We start from the raw sequence: 26841 nt of genomic DNA on the forward strand, positions 1-26841 counted from the left end.
TTGACGGAGAAAGTTTTGCCGCGCGTTTTAGTGTTGACATTTCTAGTTATCGTCGTTGCTCTCATTGTTGTTGCTGTTGCTTTTCGTTGTTGTTTTTGTTTTTACTATACTATTATTGCACCTTGTGCCGAAGCCAGAGCCAAAGCCAAAGCTGAGGCCATTAACTGAAGATGAAGTAAAGTGAAGTGCAGCTGGGAGTAACGAAACGCTTGCGTCGCTTCTCGCTTGTCGCGTGTCTCGGGCCGCGTGTCCTTGTCGCCCGCCTCTGTTTAGCCTTGTTCAGGGCCAGCAATTGCAGTCTGCGACTGCAGTCGCAAAAAAAAGAAAATAAACAGGAGGCAGCTTCACTTCGATCAAACCCGGCAGCATGGAATAGCCTTTGGCTTAGCACAAGAGCGCTGATGACGATGGCGATGATGATGATGATGATGACATTGTAAGCGTTCCAGCTCAAACATGGCAAGCGAACGTGCGGCACTCGTCGGCGGCGGTGGTGGAGGCGGGCGGCACGCTCGCGTTAGTCCAACACCGGGTCGTGGCAGCAAAATTGCGTATACGCCATGTCCGCGCTCGGAGCCGCCACAGGATCTGGACTTGCCCGTAACAACGGCGCGCAACTGCCTCGCCATACCCATGTCCTCGCTGCAGACTGCCAATGGACCCAGCAGCAAAGGTGAGTGTTGCAGCTAATTAGCATTAAAGAAGCTGACAGAGGAGCACGGGGGAGTTGGGGAAAGGGGGGCGCCATAAGACATCATTTTGGCATGCAATTGTTGGTTGTGTTCGAGCAGCAGCAGCAGCAAAAAGGGCTGTCGCATAAGCATTTGTGCCTGGCAATCAATTGAGATTGTTCAGACAGATATTGTTTTATTTTTGTTTCTATTGCACTTTTTTTTTCTTTTTTCTATTTTGTATTTTGCTTTGTTTTGTTTCTTTGTTGTTTTTCATTTGCCTTGACATGTTTTATGTGTGTGTTGCCGCCTAATGTTGTATTCGTCTTCCGTTTGTGCTTAAAAGTGGCAATTTACATTGCAAGATTCGCAGCTGACGCTGCCAACACGTGACTTTGATTGCCATTTCATTGTCAATGCGATACACAAATGACAAATCAATTTCTAGACTGCAGAGAAATTAATAGGCGGACTGAGAGAGGAGAGACACTTGATGAGCACCTGCATCTGTTTAACAGCTCATTTGGCAATATCAAACATGTAAGAAAGCTAGGGTCGAGTGTCCTCGACTGAGAAATACCCGCTACTTATTTTCAATAAAATGCGAAAACGGTATTATCGTTAAAATATGCCAAATAAATATAATGGAAAAAGTCTTAACTTTTTCAAATGCTATATTTGGTATATCAATATACCACTATATGATAAATATACCATATAAAATTAAATAATTGGTATAATGATATACTACTATGTGACAAATATACCATAATAATGCTTAAAAATATCAAATTGTATATTCGGTATATCGATATACCACTATGTGATAAATATACCATAGATTAGTTATATGTATTAAATTAAATATTTGGTATAACGATATACTACTATGTGAAAAATATACCATAATAATGCTTAAAATATCCAATTTAATATTTGATATATCGATATACCACAATGGGATAAATATATCATAGATTACTTACATAAATCTATGATATGTCACAATATAAGAAATATACTAGACATTACATAATGAGATGCTGTATTTGGTATAATGATATACTACTATATGACAAATATACCAGCAATTTCAATAAGTTCATATATGTACGTATATACTATAGATTACAATCAGTACATACATATACCAGAAAAATGGTTTCTTAAATAACTTAAATGCTTTCGATTGAATAAATCAGTTAATTTCGTATTCGTTGTTGTAATCGCTAAGTTATTCACTGGCATTCCTTTGCGCTAAATGTTAAGAATGTGCCGTTAATGTAAACATTCTCATCAGTTATAATTAGCCAAGTTTTATTGCCGTCAACAAGGTTGTGTGTGTCCTGGCACAGCGCTTAACGCCGCCGACGGCATTGCAATATCATTTAAAATTTATGGTCTCAGCAGAAATGGAACAAAAACAGCAAGAGGAACGTTGTCGTCACAAGCAACAGTGGCAATAAAGAAAGCGACATAGTTGCACGAGTAACGAGTAGCTGCTTCTCTCACTCTCTCTCCACATAATTATGCTGCAGTTGACACACAAAACAGGTACTTAAGTCTCGGCCAAGCATCCAAGCATCGCCCATCATTCAACGTCCATCTCACTATTCCAACCCATTGATCGATGATGCAAATCACAGGCGACCCACAAAGCGTATTCAGGCGATTTTAGGCAGCTGTTAAATTAATATTAACTGCAACGTAATCGAGTCAATAAAGTGGGCGGAGGCACGCCTACAAAGTGAGCTTAGTATGCCAGCTGCTAGCCGCCAGCTGCCAACAGCCATCTCCCAGCTGGAGGCATACTCGTACTCGTACAATGTGCAACATGCAACGCGGCGTATAATTTATGCAGCGCTTGATGCTGTTGCATATGCATAAAAGAAAACAAAAAATTGCGTATACGCCGCATGCCTACAAATCTGCTGCTTGGCTGAAGGGAAAGCAAAAGCAAAAGTGTGCATATTCCGGCCTGAGCTCCCCTGATTGAATTTTCAACTAGCTAGAAATCCTAACATCGGATCCTAGGCTTAGTTGGCCAGCAACCAAGGTACAGATATCGATTTTTATACAACTCGTTTGCATGAGAAATTGAAGATAATAAAAACTCTAGAGCTCAAGCTTGATTTATCTTTGGCATTGCGAGATATATTGTATAAATCTCTGCAAAGGCTTGTTTGCTTTCTAATTTAATGAGGCGAAATGGAATTTGGATCTTCTTGAGAAATAAAAAAACTGAAATTAATTGACAATGATAATAAAAAAACTATTCAAAAGAAACCGTGCTAACATCAAGAAAAATGAAACAAAATCAATGTTCAACCAGGAAGATACATTTTTAAATCAAAACATTGTCTTGTATCCAAATTCAAGATTAAATTATTATTTCAAGTTTGCAAAAATGTCACAGAAAGAAAAATCTTAAATCAAGATTAAAATAAAAAAAAAACTATTGATTTTTTGTGAAATTCAATTGCTGTTATATATTTCTTGTAAATATATAAATAATACTATATTTATATTCTCGATAGATTCTTGATATACTAACGTTACGTCGAATATGAGAAACAACAAGGCAGAAAACTTAGACTATTGTGCTCGACTGTGAAATACTCAATACCCATTTTCAATAAAACCATATTCTAAAATCATACTTTTTGTACCGCAAAAATACTAAAATATACCGATGACTGTATTTGATGTATCGACATACTTCTAAGTTACACATCATAAAAGATATACCATAGAGTATAAAATATACCATATTGTCAGCTACTGCATTACTGATTATACAAAATATACCATAGCGTATAAAATATACCATATTGTCAGCCAAAACAACTAGAATTCGATTTTTTTGACATACAAAAGTATTTCTTTGATAACTTTTACAATTTTTATCTGATCGCAACAACTGTTGTTATTGTCATACCATAAACCGTGATGATTTTTATTAGGTTGATTTTTAAATTCATTAATTCGGTGAATTGTTTGTACCACTCTTTTTTTGTTAGCTTAGAGTTAAAGAGTTTCCTCATCCCAATAGAGTGTAAGTCTTTACAGTAACATTAAGCTTTATTGCTTTATTTCCGCTTACAGAAGTCTGTTAAGTACTCATCAAAGTAACAAAATGTCAAATAAAAGAAAACCCAAAACAAAATACAAAAGTTAACACAAAAGAGCAACAGTCGGAAATGTGTTTTTTTTTTTGTTTTTTTTTTTTTTTTTGTGTTTGACTTTGTTTTTGTTTTGGTTTTTATTGTTGTTATTGTTTTTGGTGAACGAGTAGTAGTAGTATCACAACCATTGCTGGCCGAATGCCAAATGTGTAAATTATTGTGCGGGTCTTCTCTGTCGCTACTGTTGATGCCTTGGCTGTCTTTGTATTTGTTCGAAAGTGTTGCTGGACAACATTGATAAGTAGCCGGGGAACATGGCAGCGCGCTTCATTTATCACAATTTATGGCCGGGTCGAGTTGTCTATTGAATCTGCAGGTGTTTTTTTCTTTTTTTTTTTTGGCTAGTTTGCAACTTGCTGCATCAGTTGCTAATTTGGCTGGGGACTTGCTCTTGACCTTGGATGAGTCGACAGGCGGGTCAGACAATCGAGTTGATTCGCTGCCAAAGATTGTCAGAGTCAGGACCGAATGGAGTTGTCAGTTGCCTATGGACAGCTGGGCATTCTTATAATGCCAAGGTTAAGCACAGCTCGACTCGATTGCGCTGCGTCAGTTGACTTGGTTTGGCATTTGCTTTAAACTAATCTCCACATCTTTTGCCTTTATGTTATGTCATGTCTGTGGGGCCACCAAATGGCTTTACACACAGGCTTCGTAGTGGCTTTTATGTGCTCCTTGAGTAAGCAAGATAAATCAGTTAAAGTCTTTCATCTGACAACTGAATAGATAAATCCACTTTACCGCAGTTTATTAAGCACGTTTATTTACATTATACGAACAACTGAAGTGCATATCCGCATCTCGTTTGTGCTGAAAATTCTAGGAAAGTTCTTATAAAGCATGCGACTGTGAAGTTCAAAGACTGAAAGCAAGCGATAGAAGGGAATGATACCTTCATGAATATGCTTGAGACAGTCACTTCACCCTTTAATCAGCAGAGTTTATTTGCCTTTTAAGTATTTGTATTAGCAACAAGAGCTTGACCTTTTAGATAATAAACTGTATCAAAATAAGTTAAACAAATGAATTTCATATTTTTATTAATTTCTATTCATTGCTTCATTTAATACAAGTAATATGAATTTTATATATTGAATATTGAATAATATATTATTTGTATATTTAATTTATTATTGTAACGCCACTAACTTACAATCCAAGTAATCAATAAAGATATTGAAAGTACAGTCCTACAAATTTTGACATTATACTGTAAATAAATTATAAAATAAAAATCATTTAATGTCTTGAAAATAACATTTTATAATAATATGTATACATCTATATTATTTTATTTTTTATAAAAATTATTGGCAACTGAATAAAATAGCTGTAAGCAGTGGCTATATATTTTGTAAAAATATTACAATACAATAATTATTTTAAAGGATTATTTATTCGATAGAAAGATAAATATAATTTTTATTGCTTTTTCGAATTTCTTTATAATTGTCATCTTTAAACAAAAATCATATAACAATGATAATATTTTTCATGTTTTATGTGTTGCTCAAACATTTAAAATACTAAAAAGGTCTGTTATTAAATTTTGTAAATAATCCAAAAGTAAATAAGTCACATGTAAATCAATCAGAGCCTAAACTAAACTCTTCAATTATTTACTAAGCAATTTGCTGTGGACTGTCTAATGGTGGTCCAAACGCCAGAGGCTGTGATTTATTTATGGTAAAAACGCGAATGCTATTAAAATGCTGAAAATATGCTGCAATTTTTATGGCATCCCCAAAGTCTAACAATAAAAATATTTAATGCATTCGCGAAGCGTTCCACTAATGTCATTGTTTACAGGCCGAATAATGCGAGTGTTGCGGCTCCCTCTTCCACTTCCATTTCCTCTTCTTCTTCAACTTTCAGTTCCAGTTTCGGATTCAGTTTCAGTTTCAGTCTCACGCCCAAACAGTAACAATACTGGGTCGTAAAACCCTTTCTTGTAGCGCCTCATTTATGTTCCACAAGTAGAAATGGGCGGCTCGACCACCGCATATTGGAAATTTATGGGTTTGCACTTGCGACTGCCACGCCTACTCCTGCTCCACCTCCGCCCACCTCTACTGACAGCTTTTTATGTTGGCGGCGCTGCTTATCCGCAGTCCGCGGCATTATTTTTTAGTACCCCTCACAGTGGGTTTGGAATTGTTTTGGGGGATCAACAAAATGAAGAAATGCGCAAATAAAATGGATGCCCAAGATATTGACGCTCTTCCCCTTGCATTCACTTTTGAAGAGTCACGTATCCTTGAAGCGTCTCCAATGCCAGGAAACCTCAACCAAGGCTCATCTGCTGCGCTTTTTAATAATTAATAATTATACTTTTCTTTCAACCGGTTCAAAATAGAAAATTGCAGTTGCAATTCCACATTTGATGGCCATCTGAGCAAGAAAGTTGCCTCTCTAGAGTCTATAGTACAGTTAGTATATAGTATACTAAGGTTTATAGTATGCTTTAGGGTATAGTCTATAATATACATGAGTCTGTAGTATACTAAAGTATAGAGTATAGTATACAGAACACTAGAGTCTATAAAATAAAATAGTTTATAGTATACTAGAAGTCTATAGTATACTAGATTCCATAGTATACTAAAGTTTATATTATATCTATAGTATACTAAAGTATAGACTATAGTATACTAGAGTCTTTAGTATACTAGAGTCTAGCGTCTACTAGAGTCTATAATTTACTAGATAAAACTATTAAGCTATACTATAAACTTTAGTCTATAGTATACTATAGTCTTTAGTATACTTTAGTCTATAGTATACTAAAGTTTATAGTATAGTTTAATCAATAGTATACTAGAGTCTATAGCATAGTATACTATAATATACTATACTCTAAAGTATAGACTGGACTATAGTATACTGGAGTTTATAGTATACTAGAGTCTACACTATAGTATATTTTATAGTATACTACTGAGTCTATAGTATAGTCCTCAAAACCACCTGGTTTTAATACCCACTGTCAAATTTAAAAAACCTTTGATTAGCTGGGGTCTTGAAGTGCAAAGTCACTGTGTTTATAATTGACACTTGGATGGGGGTTGCCGTCATATGACTTGTTGATAAGCTCAATTGGAACATGACTAATTATAGCATGGATAAATCATATTACCAAAGTATAAAGCGTGAATTGATCTAGCATCTATTTAATTGTAACGTTATCTTAAAAACTAAATCCACGATTCTTATTTATATACTATGTTATTATATTCTACTAGGTTACGATCACACAATCTAGCATAATATATATGGTCATTCTGATATCATACTATTAAAATAAAATATCACAACGCAATATGCTTGAATAATTAAATTGTCTGCGATGCAATAATACAAAATAGACACTATAAGCTCAGAAATTAATAAATGACAGAGTTCGAAATGTAACTCTTTAAATACCTAATACTTATTATCTATACACACACAATTGTTTGTCCTGACTGACTCAGTCGCAGAGGGAACTATAACGCACACCCTAGATGGCTAGAGTATTCAAATTTGCTGTTTTATATTCGTAGCTCAAAAATTTTTGATAGTGGTTAAAAGGTTGTATAAACACTCTATGTTAAAATGCTGAAATTTTTACATTTTGTTTACGTTTTTGAAAAGTTGCACGCTTACTTTCTTAAATCGTCGTGCAATTTGGCAACAACAATAAAGCACATCACATAAAAAAAAACAAAAAAAAATCGTTGGAGCAGCTCTAAAAGAAGTATCATAACTTTAGATAAAGACCTTTTCAGGAAAATGTCATTTTGCCACTCATAAACGTGGCTTGCATTTATCAACAATGTATTCATTAAAATAAATGCTAAGAGAGTGATATTTTTACTGAATATAGTTTTGCCTCATTTGATCATGATAGTCTTGTAACTAAAACAAGTAAGAAAGTTACAGTCGAGTGTACTCGACTGTGAGATACCCGCGTCCCATTTTGAATAAAAGCAAAATATTACGGTATTTTTTCAAAATATACCAAAAATACGAATATACTAAAAATATACCAAACGGAATATTTGTTATATCGATATAGTACCACATTCAAAATATACCATAGATGGCATCTGGTATATTACCAGATTGTCGGCCAACGCTTGTTACTCGATTTTATTGATTTGCGGGGGCGGAAGTGGGCGTGGCAATAATTTGAAACAAACTTGATCTGCGTGCAAACATAACAAATGCTGTCGATTATAGCTCTATCTCTTATAGTCTCTGAGATCTAGGTGTTCATACGGACAGACGGACAGACGGACATGGCTATATCGTCTCGGCTGTTGATGCTGATCAAGAATATATATACTTTATAGGGTCGGAGATGCCTCCTTCTACCTGTTACTTACATTTCCTGACGGCACAAAGTTATATTATATTACCCTTCTAACCTATATTATACCCGTATAATAATTGTTTAAAATAAACTCGATTTTAATTTATTATTTTATTTTAACTTCAAAGTAAAAGGTGGTCGTAGTAGTTTAAGCTTAACTTTACTATGGTGGCGAGGAGAGGCGAATTTAATCAGAGCGACGCATGAAAGTTTTATTTATCTCACTTCGCGATAATGCTAATAATTCAACTATTGTTTTACTACTCCTATTTAAAATTGCCCCGCAACTCAACAGTAGGCACATTATTTTTTGAGTAAACATAACTTTAGAAGTCTAATAAAGTAGTCTTAAAGTGCAGCGTGTTTCATGTACATTCCCATTTATTTCGTAGTTTATATACCCATCTACTTTATGAGTAGCGAGTATAAAAATCGAAAGCGAAGCAGTTGCTTGCAATGCAGCTGCCCTACATTTTGCAAGTTTGTTGAAAATAATATTGAGCACAACTTTTAGTTTGAGAAGTCACAGGAAATTATTTGCAGATATAACTAAAATGTTCAATTGCACCCTGTGGGCTATAATTGCCGTCAATTTGTCAATAATCATAATTAGTTGGTCGACTTAAACTACTAAATTATCATAATTTATTGCATTTATTTTACTTCAAGTATACAACAGCGAGGATTCTTATTTTGTTTTTAGTCTCTCTAGTGACTATTTTTAGTAAACGCAATCATAAATACAGTCTTTATGATTTCTAAAAATGAGAAATGTTTTTAAAAGGCAAAAAAAAAAACATTACTTTAGTTGACAACCTGGTATATGTTATACTCTATGGTATATTTTTTAAGCCTAATAATATATTCAAACTAAATATAGTTTTTGTTATATTTTAGTATTTTATTATTAGTATTTTAGTATTTCTGTTATACTGAGCTTGTATATTCTTAGAATTCTACTGTATTGTTTTGTTTTTATTGAAAATGGTTAGCGAGTATTTCAAGGTCGTGCACACTCAACCCACTTTAGACTGACCCATTTGTACTGTCAATCTACTCTTCTATTGAAACTATCAACCCACTAACCCAATATATGCGTACGCGGTATAACATTGTATTTCATGTATTTAAATTTATATAAAAAGAACTGCCATTGACAGCGCCTAAAAATGTGCATTAATTTATGACATTTGCATTTTCCATGATGAAAGCTAAAGTTTTATATATACGAGTACGATACTCATATTCGATGGATGTGTAAATTGGGGACTAGGGATGAATTATTTGTCTGATTTATCACCATTAAATTTTACAATGGACGCCTTTTTGGCAGAGCCAACCGAGTGAATAATGACAGCAAAAATTAGCTGGGGATTTTTTATGTTTATGTGAAATTTGTGATTCCATTTTGCCCATGGGCCCGGCCCGTTCTCTAGTTTTTATTTATTTTATTTTTTATTGTGTGAGTAATTGAAAAGCTGTCGGAAAAAAATACCCAATGTCAATTTTGATTGACATGAAGGAGGAGTCGTCGTGTGGCATCGTCTGGCGCTGCGGTTGCGGTGCTATCTAAAAATTTACTGATTTAAAGAAACAAAATTTACGATAGACACGAGGTGGTGGCACTTATCAAACGAGAAACTCGCAAAGTTAACCAATGTCCAACGAAGTGAACACACAGTTCTGCCTCAAGTGTCTAGTAGTTAATATCTTCTCTCCGAAAAGAAAATAATAAATAAATAATAAAAACAATTGTTTGAATGTATCGGAACATTATGCAGCGAGCATTGGAATTCACCAAATTGGATCTCAGCTTCGAGTTTGAGCCGAGTGTCCTCAACTGTGAGCGAACAAATACACAACGCAGCAAATTGGCCACATTAATGCACTGGCTCCGCCAGCTGCACGAGAAGCCGCCGGAGCCACTTCAATGTGACTATATGGGTGAGTTTCTGATCCTTGTTTATTTCTGTAGGTCAAGCTTGAGTTTGCACAATCAAGCACAAATTGGCTCATATGAGCAATAAAGCTATGGAGGAGGAGAGGAGAATGGAATGGAAAGAGGAAGGGAAACTATTCTAGGCTATTGTTTGTTCATTTGTTGCCACTGACCTTTGGACTAGAGCTGGGGGTTTTTCGACGTGTCATTTCGGCATTTATGCCAGCTTATGGCCACTGTGTCAGCAGGCAACAAATTATTTAGATATCAGCATATTTGCCTCAATGCGTATGTGAGTGTGATTGCGAATGTGTGTTGAAGTGCGTGTATGTGAATGGTAATTGCATGTGGATGTATGCGTGTGTGCTTGTAGCAAAGTTATGCAAATACACAATGACAAACTGACAACAATAAGTGCCTTTGGTTTCCAAAATTATGACCCATAATCTTTATTATTTTCACAATTCGAGAGCAGTTATTTCCATACTGTTCGAATATGCCAAATAGCAAAAGCAAACTAAATAATACTAATTGATGCACGAGGACTTTAGAAATATATATTACCTATGTCACAAATGAAATTATGAGTTCTGATTGCAAAACTTGTTTATTTGTTATAAAACTTCTTAAAATAAAAATACTGAAATGATAAAAATAAGGAAACATACTCTGTGTAAGCAGGCATATATAGAATAATAATAACTGATCTGTTTATAATTGCGATCAGATAAAAATTGTAGATATAAAAGAAATAATTTTGTATCGCCTAAAATGGATCTATGGAGTGTTAGTTGCTTTGGCTGACAATTTAGTATATTTTGAACTCTGTGGTATATTGTGAATGTACCAAATACAGTCATCGGTATATTTTGGTATTTTTCAATATATAATTTTTGTTTTATTCCATATATGGATAGCAAGTATCTCACAGTCGAGACAACTCGACTGTTGTTTTCTTACTTGTTAATTATTTCGATTGTCACATCCTCAGCATCCTCATTTATATTAACTTCAATTTAATTCTCTTCAATTTGATTAGATTTCCTTTTACTTTTTAATGATTTCATTTAATTTGATTTAAGCTTAAGCTATATAGATATTTGAGACTTCTGGCTCCGACAACATTCCCAGCATTATTATAAATGCAAAGTCGGGTAATTAAATCTAATGAGTTAGACTCATATTTTACTCCTAATGTGACACATATTAGCAAAAAAAAAAAGCATTCCACTACTATTTACTCAATTTGTAATGGCAAAGCCTGCTTTGTGAAAGTACGTGAACATTATACACTATACACTTCGACTATATAGTGAATGTGTAGTTTTCCGGCCGCACATTTTCATTGCGTATTCTCGTTTTTCTTTTCGCATTTTTTTGGTATTTACGCGTAATTTGCACATCATTTTTCAATTTTATGACGGAAATGAATGACGTTGTAATTTATGTTGTGTGAATGTTGAAAAACATGGCGAAATAAGAGAGAATATATGAGAGTAAGGAGGTGGGAGAGAGAAGAGAGGCGAGTGGGCGTTGTAAAGCAATAAACTGGTCAAAAGTAGATGCCAAAACAGAAACCAAAAGCTGACAGAAAAGATTTACTTGCAGCTTCGACAGCTGCTGCTACACTTACCCCCTCCCCCTTCCACATCCACATCCAGTTCCACTTCCCCACTACCATTTCCCATCTTTTTCAGACTCTTTTTCACTTCCTTCCTTCACAGTCGTTATTTCGTTCTGCGGTCGATAAATTGCAAATTTGAGCACTTTTTTGTCGATGGCATATATATAACTCTGCAAATTGAAAAGTTGGAAGGGACTGTGAAGAAATGCGTCAAATGGCACTTGGATTGCTACTCATCATAGTTTGAGTGATAGCGATAAGCCTCGACTGACGTAGGGAGTGCCCCTATTGTGATACCCAAAGCTTTACGGAAACCTACACACACAATAGATGGTTACATCTGGGTCTGGCCAGGCTCAACAACCAATCGTATATCAATCATTGACGCTTATCGCTTATCGGTTTGAGTTTATACAACATTTTGACGGGTTCTTTCAGTCCAAAATGACACTTTAACAGTAGCGCCGTCGCCCAAGGGGGCAGATTGTGTTCATATGTATGTAGGTGGGTTGAGTTCAACCATGGCAACTATGACCGACTTAATTAGCAGTTGCGAAAGCTTAGCTCAAGTTAAGTCAATAGCCAATAAAGCTGCAACTTTGCTGAATAGAAATATACTGAACTTGTTGGACATTGTGTGCCAAGCACCAACCAAAAGTTACTACCCCTTGGAAGAAGAATTTATGCACACGTTAAGCAGCACGAAATGGTTAATGGTATAAGCCAAGTTAAGTTCGCAGACTGCTGCAACGACTGCGACTGCGACACTTTAGCACCCGCAGACAAAAAGTCGAGCCATGAAAACTAATTCATTTAAAATTTATGAGCAAACGAATTTCATTTAGATCATTACATACATTATCCTTGTACCAGCCAAGCAGCAGCAACAGCGGGCGATAGGCTGTAGCTGACACACTCTTAAATTGTTTATGGCTCTAGAATCCAATTGGTCTCGTTGCCTGGTTACGGTCAAGTGCTCATGGTGCTTGTATCGTGCCACCTCCAAGAGTCTCTCAAGTGCTGAGAACCTATGGAATATTTAATGTGATTGTGAAGAGGTCGCAAATGGAAAAGAACTATTTAAAGAAATTAAATTTCTTTTTCATATTTCAGAGCTGACACTTTTTTGTGAATCTCTTTTGTGTATTCCTTTTCGATCATTCGTTTATCGGCGAGCTGCCAACCTCTTCCGATTGCACAGTGTTACCAACTTAAACGAACAATCGTATGCGTGCTTAAACTATCGATATGTCTTATTTACAATCGATTAAATACTAATTACAGGGTCATGTATGAATTTGTCATTATTAATTTCCTTTCTCTTATCTTACTTCATTCTTCAACTAAGAAGTTGCGCTGAGCTTTGAAGCAGCGTCATCTATCGAAGACAGAGTAATGCGTAGTCAGTGTTGGCTTTGCAGTAGTTTTGCTCGAATTTATTGCAATGGCTGCTAAGCGCACTTAGAAGGTCGCCTCGGTTGTTTACAATTGTCGTGTGACTGTCTTCACTTGCTGCCACGAGGGACAACAGAGCAAGTGGCATGTTGCATGTTGCACGTTGCGCATTGCAAGTTGCAAGCTGCAAGCTGCACGTTGCGTGTTGCCCCAAGAAATGTGGTAATAAAATGCTGTTGGCTTTTTGTCAGAAATATAGTGGCAACCCTTTGGCTCAAGCTGAGATCAGTTTGATGCATGACTCCACTGCAGAGTTGGACACATTCAGAATGTGGCAGCAGCTTTACTGGATGCACCACTGGGGAGCTCAGCTATAGCTTAGACACATGTAAATCACGTGTCCTCTCACGGGGAAAGTACAATGCAATGCAGCATTTAAATGCCACAAAACATGACGCATACCACAGTCTGTGGCATGCAACAATAAAATCCTAATAAATCCGTCCAACAGATAAACTAAATTCCCGTAAGTAAATATGAGCAAGAAATTTGATAAAGAACTTTGACAAACTCATTGCAAATCTGACATATTAACTCAGTAATTCAGTGTTTTGAGTTGCGTTCTGAACAAGGTTAACATTAAATGGTAAAGCATTAATCGCCGCTCATTCATTTGCCGCAGACAATCAACATTTGTAATTGTCATTGTTGTGAGTAACTCGCTTTCCGGCACGTGCCAAAATTTGTGCTATGAAAATGGCAAAACTAAGTTCAGCGGTTTTATGGCTGCAAATTAGTCAGAAACCGCAAACAAAACAAAAATCGAAAACTCACAAAAAAAAAAAACAAAAAACATAGAAGAGAAACAGATTAAAAGCAGCAAAAGGCGAATGACTTTAGCGGCAGTTCCGAACTTCCTTCCCAAACTACTGCGCCTATGTAGAGTCAGTCACTTGGCCATGTCGAGGTCGGGAGCTACGGGAATTGTCAGTTGCCAGTTGGTAGTTGGCAGTTGGCAGGCAGCGGCAACATAATCAATAAAACGCTAGGAAAAGCACGCAGCAATACAGTCAGCAGGATAAGGACAGAAAATAAAAAAACATAGCAAGAACAACAACAACAACAGTACAAAGAAAATACAAAAACAACAACAACACAGTTATGTGGAATACCTACATTTGTTATTTTTAGAAGGGGTATCGCCTACATCAGAGAAGACTTTAATCGTTACTGTTGCTGTTAAAATGTCTAATAATAATACTAATAAAAGTTAATAGTTATGTTAGTGTAAGAGCAGTTTAATCAACACATATATAATACACGATCTCTCAATGTTTGTTTAATATATTGCTATTTAAAGTATTTCTCAACATTAATTTAATCTATTATTATACAAAGTATTAAGTATTTGTTTTTTCTATTGCATTTTTTTTATCTATTACGATTTAAAGTGTGTTTAAAAGTGTTTCTCAATGTTTTTAAACCTATTACAATTTTAAGTATTTATCAATATAATTAGTCTTTTATATCAGTATTGATTTAATCCATTACTATTGCAAATATTTCTGAATATTTATCAAATTTATTAATATTCCTACTATGACTTTCTTGGCAATATTTAAAATTATGATTTACCAATACGAATATTTCTCAATTTCAAGCAGCTAGGGTATTTAACAGTCGATCTCCACTCCATATTTGGTGTACATATTAAATTGTTTGTGTGTTTTTGTTACGTTTTGTGCTTCTCATTTTTTTGTGGGTTTTGTGTCCTACGCTTTAACTTGTATGTATACGAAGTGATAGCTGTAGTACCCGTATAACATTTCATTTCATTTTCATTTCATTTGACGTTAATTTGCTGCGATGTGCGGTACTTTGAAGCGAGCGGCGAATGAAAAATCCATAAAAATTGTATAATAAATATTTAATATATCGCAAATATCAGAACAACGACAACGACAATGGCAATGCAGACACCTATAGCGACAAATGTTGAAATGTTGAAAGTGTGGCGAAATGTGTACGCGAACGGTTCACACGGCGTATGCGCAACAAGTGACGAAAGCTTTTTTCTCACATTTTCCGCATTTTGTTTTTCATTTTGACTAAGTACAAGTTTTGAATTCTGATGCCGTCATATTTGAGTTAATGAAAAGCATTTCGCTGAGAGATTCGGCAGCGAAAACGTTTGCGAAAAGCTTCCCAACTGCCAGTTGAATTTCTAACGCAACGTTGTCGAAACGTATTCGCATTCGTATTCAAAGTCCTATTCGTATTCGCATTTATTCACATTCACATTGACGGGTTGTAAGTTAAATTCAAATTTCAAATGACTTTATCCATGTGACATCAAGTGTAATCGGACGTCCAGGTGTGTGCGTGTGTGCGCGTGTGTGTGTGTAGAGGGCGTGTGAAATTGCGTGTTGTGTTTGGCTATTTGACGTGTGTGTATTATTTATAAGGTGTTCGACTATTCCTCATCATTTATGAGTGACATTGAATAATTCTCCGAGTCCTTACTGTAATTAGCTATACAATTATATTGATTTCCGTGCCAAAAACTTAGCGACACTGCCGCTAATTGCTCAGCAAACAATAAACCACATAAATATTACGTAGCCGACCCGGCTGACACTGAATTTCGCATTAAGGTCGCGCAAAAGCTGCTACTGCTTTTGTTGTTGTTTTTGTTGTGCCTCGCGGCAGGATAAGCAACAACAAAAATACCATTTATACATGCCCTACATAGCAACACTTTTATATATATGTAGTCAAAGCATGCTACGTATAAACTCGTATATGCAATAAGTCTTCTAAAATAAAGTATACGTTCGGCAAAGCGCAAAACGTGCACACGAAAATGAACGAGTGAGAAAAATCCCAAAATATAAAATTGTGACGGCAACAATTGGAAAATTTATCATAATAAATAATGAAAATGTAAATAAACGTAAATAAGAACATTGATAATAAATATCATAATACTGAAAAATCGAACAAAATAATTATTGAAAATATAATCATGTATTTTAAACTGAATATATATACAAAGTTGTAATTAAATATATTTATCTTCAAAAATATCTTACAGAAAATATATTCAAAATTATTAATACAAATGTATAAAAAAAATAATTTAAAAGTAAATTATAATAAATAATAATAAAGGCAAAAATAATGAATATAAAACTAAAATCCAAAAATTGTAAATAAATTCATATTGTCGTGTATAAAATATGTAATTAAAAATCATAATAATAGGAAAATTAATCATAATGAAAAAATTAAAACTGCCTAAAAACCTATAATTCATAAAATTAAATTAAAAAATTCATTTAAATCAGAAATCAAAAATTGTAAATAAATAGAACTCATACAAAGCAAACCAATTTACTTTTTCAGCAATTAATTGGCTCAACACAGGAGCTAAGCTAATATGTATCTATATGTATGTACTAGAATCTGCTATAATTAATAAATAATTGCAATTCACATACACAAAGTATTACACAAAGCGCTTTGCGAGAGTACAAAGCAAACAATTTTGTCAATTCAACGAATTTAATGCCAACATGCCTTAGACTCATTCCACTACTAACTAGCGTGCACAACAACTACAACTACAACTACAAATGCGAGTGCGACTACTTATACAGTCAAGCCATGTGTACATACACTTCATCATTCACGCACACATCGACAGCACACGCCCACAAGGTCAAGGGCCGTCTGTGTCTCTGCCTAGGTCATGTATGAGCACAACTTGAATGCAGCCCTCACGAATATTCAAATTTACTTTGAATGCTTTCGTTTTGATTTTGTTTCCATCCAATACCCTCGAATCAATAATCAAATGGGGAGTGTTGTTTATCATTTAACTACATCATTTAATTCTATGCATTTATTATATTTATACTCTTCATGAACTATTCAACAAAACAAGAGTAACTGAGGAATCGACTCTCCCTTTACATTCCGACTTTACACGTTTACGAACTGTGCTGTCTACTAATTTAAGACACACTACTATATATACATTTATATATATGTATCTGTTATACCTACATCATTTCGGTATTTATTTTTAGCACTGGCACAAAATGTATTTGGGGAACAAGCGAAATTTAATTTTTATGGTTATTATCTCTCACTCTTGCGGGTTTTCTACTTGACTTGATTGCTTCAGTGTTGTTTGTTTTGATACAGAGTACTATTGTATATAGAGTATGCTAGGGATAAACATTAGTGCTGTAACTGGGCGTCGTTAAAGCAATTAATTATAGTCATTGCTGGCCAATGCAATGGCCATTTCGAAAGGCACTTGAGTATGAGCAGCTGTAAAAACTTTTATGATTCGTTTGCGTTTGGATCGCTTAAGTTGCCTCTTCTTTTCTTCATAAAGTGTGTGATGACAGATTGTGTTTAGATGTTCATTTCAGCAATTGCAATGGGATAATAAAACTTATTTTTCATGAATGTCAGCAGTTCATAAATTTATATATCAACTGGCTCGACTTAATTCAATGAATGCAGAAAACTTTCTTTTCAAATTGCACTCAATTAAAATGTGTTTTGTTTATCCTTTCAATTTTATTTATTATGATTTGGGATTATTTGATTTGCATTCAATGTGCCTGCGCTTAAAACTTTTCTTTAAGCTTTTAAGCACTCCTTCCACACCATAAATCAGCAAAGTGTTTTCACAAATCCTCTTTGATGCTTGCTTTCGCTGTCCAACAGTTGTTGTAAATTACTTTCAAACTTTTCAATTTGCTGGCTTAGCCATTTCGGGCAGCGATTCCGATTCCGACTGCCGAAATTTATCGCACATTGGCAATCAATATGCGGCAGTAAAACTAATTGAGCCGTGTCTTGAACTAATTAAATACACACACATGTACGGAATTATACACACACACACACACACACACTGGCAACCCTTTCGACTGCAACTAATTGCCGGCCTTTTACAATTTGAGTTTTACGTGATGGTCGCTTGCGTGTCCAAGCAGGACTGCCATTCAAAGTAGAAATGATAGATTGTGCTTATACCCTATATCACTAATTTTAATTGAGTGAATTTGATAAATGTTTCGAATAACATTAAAATATTCATAGTATATCTCAACTCTGTCGGAGTTGTTTTGTATCTGCAGTATTATTTTTCAGCCCTGGATATTTAAGAAGCCCTTGACAACGAGGAGCAAGCAGTTCAAATGAGCAGCTTTAGTTCAAATGAACAGGCATTGATCGCTTCTGGTTCAAATGAACAGGTATCGATGACTTTTTGTTCATTTGAACTGTGGTTAGTGTTTGAACTGAACGAGTGAGGAGCAGCTGTAAAAGATTGTAATTATAAAAGATGGCGTATAGTGTAATGAATTTTGATCATAAATGTATATTATACATAAAAATCTGAATGAACTGTTTTAAATCATTTAGTAGTTATTTTCAAAAATGTTTCTCTTAGGCAAAGCATACACTTTAGTCCTTCTATAGCAAGGTATAAAAATCGCTAAATTATATGCGAGCAACTTAAGGCTCTTGTTTGCGTTTCCGACTCGTGTGCGTTGAGCAATTTTGAACTGCTTAGCAGCGGAAATGGGTAATTTCCGCAGCTGCTGCCGCAAAAACAAAAAAAAAAAAAATGAACTAAGAAGAAAACAATACCTTCTCCTCAGTTACTTACACACACACATGTTGTTGTTATTGTGCGGTGATTATGCTTGACTTTTTGATTGACTTTTTGCTAAGTTGCTAAGCAGGACAAAAAGTTGGCAGTTACTTAGCTGCCAAGCACAAATTTAATCAATGTGAACCTAATGAGCTATAGATTATAATATCGAAATTCAAAGAGGGAGTAACTTGTTTTATTTAATTGAATTTTAAATTACTTTAGCAGCACAAAAAATTGCCAGTTACCTAATAGCCAAGCGCAAATTAAATTATAATATAAATTAATGTTAGCAATAAGATTGAACTTGCTAAACTCAATGCTGTAATTTTCGCTTGGTATAAAATAAAATATGCAATTGTGTCATTTCCATGGCTAATGCTGACTAATTAAAATCTTGCTTTCTGCTCTCATTAAAATTATAAAAACACAACAAAATGCTGAGAATATTCAGCGACAAGCTAAAAATAAACCCACAAGAAAAAGGCAATTTTTCAGAAATCGCTGAAGCAAATGCGCAAAATGGTTTGACACAAATTTGCTTTAAACCGGTGAAAAGTCGTTTCTACCTGTTGCCACACACACACATACACAGAAAACTCTTGTTGATATTAAACTTTAATATAAAACAAATATAAATAACACAGCCAGGACAAATGCAAATAAATTGTCTGGACACATTAAAAGTGCAACTGAAATAAATTGAACTAAATAACAAAATAAATACAAGATAAACTGTAAGTTGTTGTAATGAAATACACACACACACACCCCAAGATACAATTACACTCGATGAAAGAAAGAACAAATAGAGTAAACAAGGCCACACAAACAACATTTATACGATACCTTTACAAAATTTGCCCATTTGAATCTAGCTCATTCACAATCCAGGCGTCAACAACAAATACAAATACATATTAGTCAAGTGTGGTCGGACAGCGGCAGACAGGAGCACCACCACCACCACCGCCACCATCACCACCACCACCACCATCGACAAAACCACCACAAATATCACCACTTCACATTCAGTCCAGCACCATTCAGCCACACAGGACATACATAAACATCCTTGAAACAAGAACAACAACAACAGCAAAATGAATTTAATGTTTCGCAAGAATTTCCGCGAGGGCGCCAGCAAATCTGGCGGCGGCGGGGGCAAACTCCAATCGAAGGCGAACCGCACTAAGCGATCCAGAGACATGGGACTCGTCCAGCAGCCGGAGGAGATCCATTATCGCACTCATCTCTTCTTTTCGCCCAATCGGCCTGGCTATGATGTGGGCGAAGGTAAATTGTCGACATGCAATCTCATTCTTAATTTCTCCCTCCCTCTCTCTCTCTCTCTATCTCTGTCTCTCTATGTTTGTCTCCGTCTTTTTCCGTCTTTCTTTTTGTGCCATCTGTGACTGTCTCTGTTGCTCTATTATGTTTGCTTCAGCCTCCGCCTCGATTAAATGCGCTCCATTAACCCATTAACCCCAAAACTCATGTTTTCTTCACTTTACGTTTTACCCGATTACTTTTCATTCAATTCCAATGTTTTCAACTATTTTAGTTGAGCTAGCAGACAAAAGTCGTAAATAATAATAATATTTAAGTGTACATCTATGCTTCAGGTGATTTACAGGCATCTGAATTTAAATTCAAGTTATTTAATTGACAAATATTACGAATACGTAAAGTTAGTTTTCATTTACCAAATTGAAACTTTCAATTATAATTTCATTATTTTAAACGGAAATAAATAGAAAATGAAAGCCGATAAATTTGAATTTAATAAATTATTAAATTTATAATTTTCGGAAGCACATTAAATTTATTGCGTATACGTAATGTTAGGATTAATTCACCAAATTGGCAATTCAATTCATTTTTTAGGCAAGTTAGGAGAGAGTTCGGAATTGAGTTGAATTGGAATTTAATTACTAAATAAATTGTTACAATTAATACGAGGCAATATTCAGTTTAATTTAGGTTACGTCTAGTTTAAGCAACTAGCTGTTCCAGGTATTTTTCTTAGCTGAATGGCAATTGAATTATTAAATTTACAGACAAAATTACGTTACGTTAGGCAACTTGTATTGTTTTTTTTTTAAAGCAGAGACCAATGCTTAATTAAGTATACGTATTATATTATCGGACAATTTGATAACAAATTAATTAAAAAGTTTATTTATATTAAATTCATGGTAGAGAAACTTTGTTATGCAACTCATATGTTCTAAACCGCATTAACATCTGTTACATGTCCATCGATTTAGCCACATTTCCCACTCGCATCTTGGTCATAACTGGACCTCAAATATGCAGGCTTCAATTAGACTCGCATGAAGGAATCGTTGAAGTATTTTAGATGGCAGATTTTATAGTTTGGTAAACTGAAAGTCACAGCATTATTGAATTTCCACGTGCAAGCTAATCTACAAACTTCCAGTTGGCTTGGCTTCTAGAGCAAGAGGCGTATGTATGTGTAAGTTGTAAGCTGTGGGTTTTTTTTTTTCTTTGGCAATGACAATGGCAATGGCAATGGTAATGGCCTTGAATGTGCACACACATATAAAAATTAAATGTTTGAAAGTTATTAAAAGGTCGCGCGAATGGAATTCGTACATATGTATGTATGTATGTATATATAAAACAATTTGTGGTTAACCTTTAGTTGTAGTAATGCGATGCCTACTAATCAAAATGAGGTGATAATATGTCTAGTTTTGTGTAAATATTTCAATGTGCCTAACTTCAACAACGGAAACAATGAAAACTGAAACCCAAAATAAAAAAAACATAAATAAAAAGTACTTTTAATAGACTCATCTTTGCACTTTTCCAATGACCCCAACCACGCAAATCGAATCGAGAGTTCCAATTTTTGTTGTAAGCGTTTTGTTTTTGTTTCGTTTTTGTGTTGTGTGTCCATATAAAATATCGACAGAATCCATTGCAGAACGATGTAGCGCACTATCGGGCATTCCCGGTACCCCGACCACAGCCACGTCCTTTACACTGCCATCCAATCCATATGAAGTGGACTTGCCACAGCCGCTCGTCGATCGATCCGTCTCTCTAATGCGTTGGAACAGCACCAGCGGCAGCGGCAGCGGTAATAGCAACAGCAACAGCACAAATAACAGCCTCATCCGACTGCAGCAACCATTGCAGTCGCAGCTTGGCCAACAGCAGCAGCAGCAACAGCAGCAGCAGCATCAGCAGCAACATGCCTACTTCTACCAGCAACAGCAGCAACAACAAACGTGCAGTGCGACGAGCACTTTGCTAACAGCTGCCGCAGCGGCAACGCGGCAAGGTTTGATCTCCACCATTGTCAACTTGTTGTTGTTGCTGCCATAAAGTCGAAATACACTGCAAAAAAAAAAACCAGCAAGCAACCAGCCTGCCAATCAATCAACACTTTCCCTCCCCCTCAAATCTCAACTAATGTCATCGCTATGCTCACAATCAGCATCGAATGCTGCAACACCAACATCCAACCACCAATGAACGCCATCTGTTGGCCAGTTCCTCAACTACACTCAACTCAACCCACCCACACACACACAAACACTCAGATAATAATATGTTGTTGTTGCACTAAACTCTAACCTCAAATAAGTGATCTCTCTCTCTCTCTTTCTCTCAACAATCTCTCTTTTCTTGTTGTTGTTCTTTCTCATTGCGTTGTTGTTGGTGCAAGTTCTTAATTGTGTTGAACAAAATACTGAAAGCTAGACATGTTTTAACTTGCTTAGAAGCTTTTGCGCTTTCTTGCCTAGTTTTGTTTGATTTTTTTTTTGTTTTCGTTTACGTTTCGTTAAGCGAAGCTTTTAAGATGTAAAGTTTTCAGTATTTCCAGCAAGCAAAAGGAATATCACACAGCTTAACAAAGCTCACTCTGTAGTTGAGTAGTTTGGCCAACTAATCAATGATCAGCATTCGACAAAAGCTTCGGCGAAGCTTTCAATTTAAAGGACACCATTTACCAACTAATTGCTCAAGCTTTCTAAAGCTATTATAACGATAAGATCTGCGTCAATAATTGATGTTTTATAGCTAAAAGCATTCGTCGTGTTCAGTCTCTAATCTCTTTATATTTTCCTTTACAGGCAACTTTGGTGGCGGTGGCAACGCTGGAACAACTCGAGCTGAGCCCATTTCATTGGCAACCCTGGACCGAGACTGTTTCATCATTCCAGTGCATAGTGTTGATCGCTTTCTACCAGCTGGCATTCCCGTAATATTCTGAGAATCATTTAATTCGTCCAAAAATGTAATTCTCTCTATCTCTCTCTCTCTTTGCAGCTGCCTGCTCTGAATGCCGAAGGTAAAGCAACCAGTCCGCTAAGTGTGTTGGAAGTCTCAGATCCCAAACTATGTATACTTGTGCATCTTATGAGTCCTCTTGAAGCCATTGATCCCGTTATGGAATCGCCGCTCTCACATCCACTTCTCAAGCAACGCGCCATCGCCGCTGAGCTGCTAACGGAAGTGCAACAGGCCAACACAGCTGTCGGCGGCATGATTCTGGCCAACATGGAGAAAAGCTGTGAGTAAAGTTGTTCACCTCTGTGGATAGTCCTTCAATAAAATATTCATTTCCATTACAGCCGAATTTCCATTTATCTCGTATTATCTTATTAATACGATGCAAACGGATCCATCGAATTTTTACTCCAGCCTGCGCGTCTCGTCGCTTTCCAAATTCGAGCCCAAAACACTCAAGTGAGCATGAATATTATACTCGTAGAACTCTTCACAAAAACCCTTGAATAGAAAAAATTAATAATTATTAGTGTCAAAAAATTAATAATTATAAGTGTCAAAAAATGTTAATTAATTAATCCTACCCTAAGTAAAATAATCTTTGCTGCATGCTTAATATTAGTTTATAATAATTACAAAATTATTTTTCATTATTTACACTTCTTTCTTAAATTGCACTTCTAATTCCGTTAATTCACGAATACGATTATTTTATTTGATTAACACTATCCGTTTATAGACCGAGAAATAACATCTTTTGTATGATCAACATTTTCTATGATTTCTAACCTATCATATATATATTTTATCATATAAATATCTAGAAATTGAGTAGCATTATTTTATTGTCACGACAAAAATCTAGTGGGTATCAATTTCACTACAACCGAAGTAAAATATAATATCTTCAATATATATTTTTAGTTATATTTATTAGTTAGACTTTTATTGTTAAATACCTTTTTTCCAATACTTCGAAACAAAGTACATAGCATCATTATTTTCTAAATCTGCATCATTAATTAGTAAAATAAACAAATATTAGAGACGACATTGATTATATGAGCTTATTAACGATATTAATTAATTAAGTTAGTTTTCGGCAAATGAACTTTCTACGATTTTAACCCATTACTCTCTATAAAGTACGTTGACTTAGTGCCTAAGACTTATGGTATAAAATTTATACTATAAATGTCATAGTATACCGATATTCCAAATACAGCTGTGAACTTTATTCATAAAGCACCCAATATCATTTGTTATTATCCATATTTGCTAAAGAGTTAGCCAAATTGAAAAAAGTGTTTAATTAGGTCGCTAGCACTGTATAATTTTGTATATATTAGTTTGGTACAGTTTAAGAACAGTGTCAGAACAATAATAATATAAATGGGTAGCATGTATCTCACAGTATATCACACTCGAGTGTAGCTTTCTTACATTGATTCAAAACTAGCTTTAAATTATTGACTTAATTTTAAAAATAAGTCTTTCTATTAAGCTGACGCTGTTGCTCATTATTTAAGCATGTCTATAGAGATTTTATGATATGAATCGGTATTCTACGTTCACTCGGTGGCAATTCCCTTTCAATTACTAAGTTTTCACTCGTTATACCACCCCCCTCTACCCACCTCTATCCACCAGATACACTGCCGCCCACACGCTGGACCTTTACAGCGAGGTAGCCGCCATTTGCCGACCACCGTTGGTTTTGCCCTCGAATGAGGCTGGCAGCTTTAAGAAATCGCAGACATCGGCCACCGGCTACATTATCAGCGTATTCAAGGTGAGTGGAGTGGCATTGTGCAGGAATTGGCTTGACCCATGACACCCATCCTGCTCTTCTTCTTCCTGCCGTTGCATGAAAAATGCAAAATTTAATTTCAGGTTTTTGAAGGCGACGACGGCGAGCGATTCGAAAAGAATTGGCTTTATTGGACTGGCGCTCGTATGCTGTACAGGCAAGTGTGCAAGTGTGGGGTTGGCAAACCCTTAATGTCTATATATATATATATATATATATAACATACTTATTTATATATATTTTTGCTTGTTTGTGATTTCGTTTGCTTGCTCCATCCACAGATATTTGCCACGTGCTGCGGGCTTGCGACGAATTGCTTTGCACAAAAGTACCTCACAGAAGGGGGACAAAATGTATCTGTTGGTCTGCGAGTGTGCGGACCTATTGAAGGATATATCGTTGGCCGCTTTTTTGATACCCGCACTGCGAGCTCGGCTCTGCGGCTATACAGGACTCTATCGACCAATACAGACTTTCTAGAGCAGATCTATAGCTATATCGATAATTATAACTATATTTTTCTATGCTGTAAATAGTTGAAGACTAGAGTAAAGAGAGAGAGCACGATAAATGCTAAAGCTGCAAGTTAGGTGATTCGATTTTAAACTACTTAATATCTATACATACTTGCATTGGGCAACACACAATAACTTTGACTCTTATAGGCACAGATACAAACACACTTACACTCAGAGACAGGCAATATCATTAGCAAGTAGACAATATACTCAAGGTAACTCATATCGTATTTGTTAACAAATTTTCTACATATAGGCGATATCAAATAATAGGACCATATCTAGAATGAAATGTTAAAGCAACTTCCATTTTTAGCCTGTGCATATAGATTTTCGAGATTCAAAAATACTATATATTATAGCCAAGTTACGCTGAATTTTTAATAAACTTATTAATACAATTGCGCTGAAATGTAGGCTATGAAAATTACATGTCAATTCTTAACTACAACATATGCTCACCTCACACACACAAACAGAGATGTACTTGCATATATACAAAATATATAGAAAAAAGCAACCACATTTAATGGGTTCAAAAACTAATCACAATTAAGTGCTGCATATATGGTAAATATAAATGTGAAAACATTGCCCAAATCTAACAAAAATCTGCCAACAAATCGATAATTAAAGTAATGATAAAAATAATAAACAGCTCTATTTAACATCATAGCCAGTTCAATTTATTAAAAGCAAGCCAAATATTAATAATACGAGTATAGAATTCTATAATTTTTTATCAAATTACCTAAGTCTAAGTCTCTCACTTTCGTACCAATTCCTCGAGCATACTTTAGATAAATAATTATTGAATAGCTTTTTATTTCAATTTTTAAAACATCCTGAAAGTATGCTAAGCTTTTGTTCAATCGAATTTCTAAGTAAATTTTGAATCAGGCTTATAATAAACAACAGATAAAAGAGAGTAGCTTAGTTGTTTTTTAACCATAAGTGATGGACTGTAAATACCTTAGTTTGACATGTTTTTCTACTTTGTTCGAGAAATTTAGTTTTGCACAACAAAAAGAAAATCAAAAAGTGCTGTGATAATTAACAACATGATTCGATGAGATGTGTAAAAGATGCGAATGCATTCAATTGGAGCAGAATCAAACACAATAATAACAATAATTACTAATTTACACTATTTAACTAACATTTTAAGTTTTATTTTTACAAACAAATAATGTAATTTATGAATTCCTCACACAGAAACCGCAATGATATCAATCTTTTATTTTAATAATAATAATCATAATATTGCCAATTAGTTTGGTTTACAATTTTAATTTATTTTAAAGAACCATCCCATGTATTTTCGATTTTCTAAATTACTTTCTATTATTTCTAAATTATTCAAATTAATATACATGTAAATTAAATCATATACATACATAAG

At 35.1% G+C, this 26841-nt stretch overlaps 1 protein-coding gene across 11 annotated transcripts; it reads left to right on the forward strand.

The window, feature by feature from the left end:
- LOC117569416 (uncharacterized) lies at positions 1–26674 on the forward strand. Of its 11 annotated transcripts, none has more exons than XM_052003957.1 (9): positions 15394–15478; positions 19724–20141; positions 21787–22158; positions 22955–23082; positions 23151–23394; positions 23456–23570; positions 24762–24903; positions 25005–25078; positions 25203–26672. In XM_052003957.1, exons 2-9 carry the CDS (start codon positions 19949–19951, stop codon positions 25399–25401), a joined length of 1467 nt encoding a protein of 488 aa, XP_051859917.1. In that variant the 5' UTR covers positions 15394–15478; positions 19724–19948; the 3' UTR covers positions 25402–26672. The 11 variants fall into 11 exon arrangements, with proteins under 11 accessions (XP_034106451.1, XP_034106453.1, XP_051859921.1 ...); XM_052003960.1 differs by having other exon boundaries at positions 15395–15478; positions 21787–21954; positions 25203–26671; XM_034250556.2 differs by having other exon boundaries at positions 15395–15478; positions 21799–22158; positions 25203–26671.
- The last annotated feature ends 167 nt before the right edge of the window (positions 26675–26841 follow it).

This window comes from Drosophila albomicans, chromosome 3 (assembly GCF_009650485.2).
Source record: "Drosophila albomicans strain 15112-1751.03 chromosome 3, ASM965048v2, whole genome shotgun sequence".
In the NCBI taxonomy this organism is placed as follows: Eukaryota; Metazoa; Arthropoda; class Insecta; order Diptera; family Drosophilidae; genus Drosophila; species Drosophila albomicans.

Coding starts and splice junctions, on each gene's coding strand:
- LOC117569416 (XM_052003957.1), top strand. CDS start 19,949: ATGAATTTAATGTTTCGCAAGAATTTCCGCGAGGGCGCCAGCAAATCT. Junction 20,142..21,786: donor TGGCTATGATGTGGGCGAAG/GTAAATTGTCGA, acceptor AAATATCGACAG/AATCCATTGCAGAACGATGT. Junction 23,395..23,455: donor GGCCAACATGGAGAAAAGCT/GTGAGTAAAGTT, acceptor TTTCCATTACAG/CCGAATTTCCATTTATCTCG.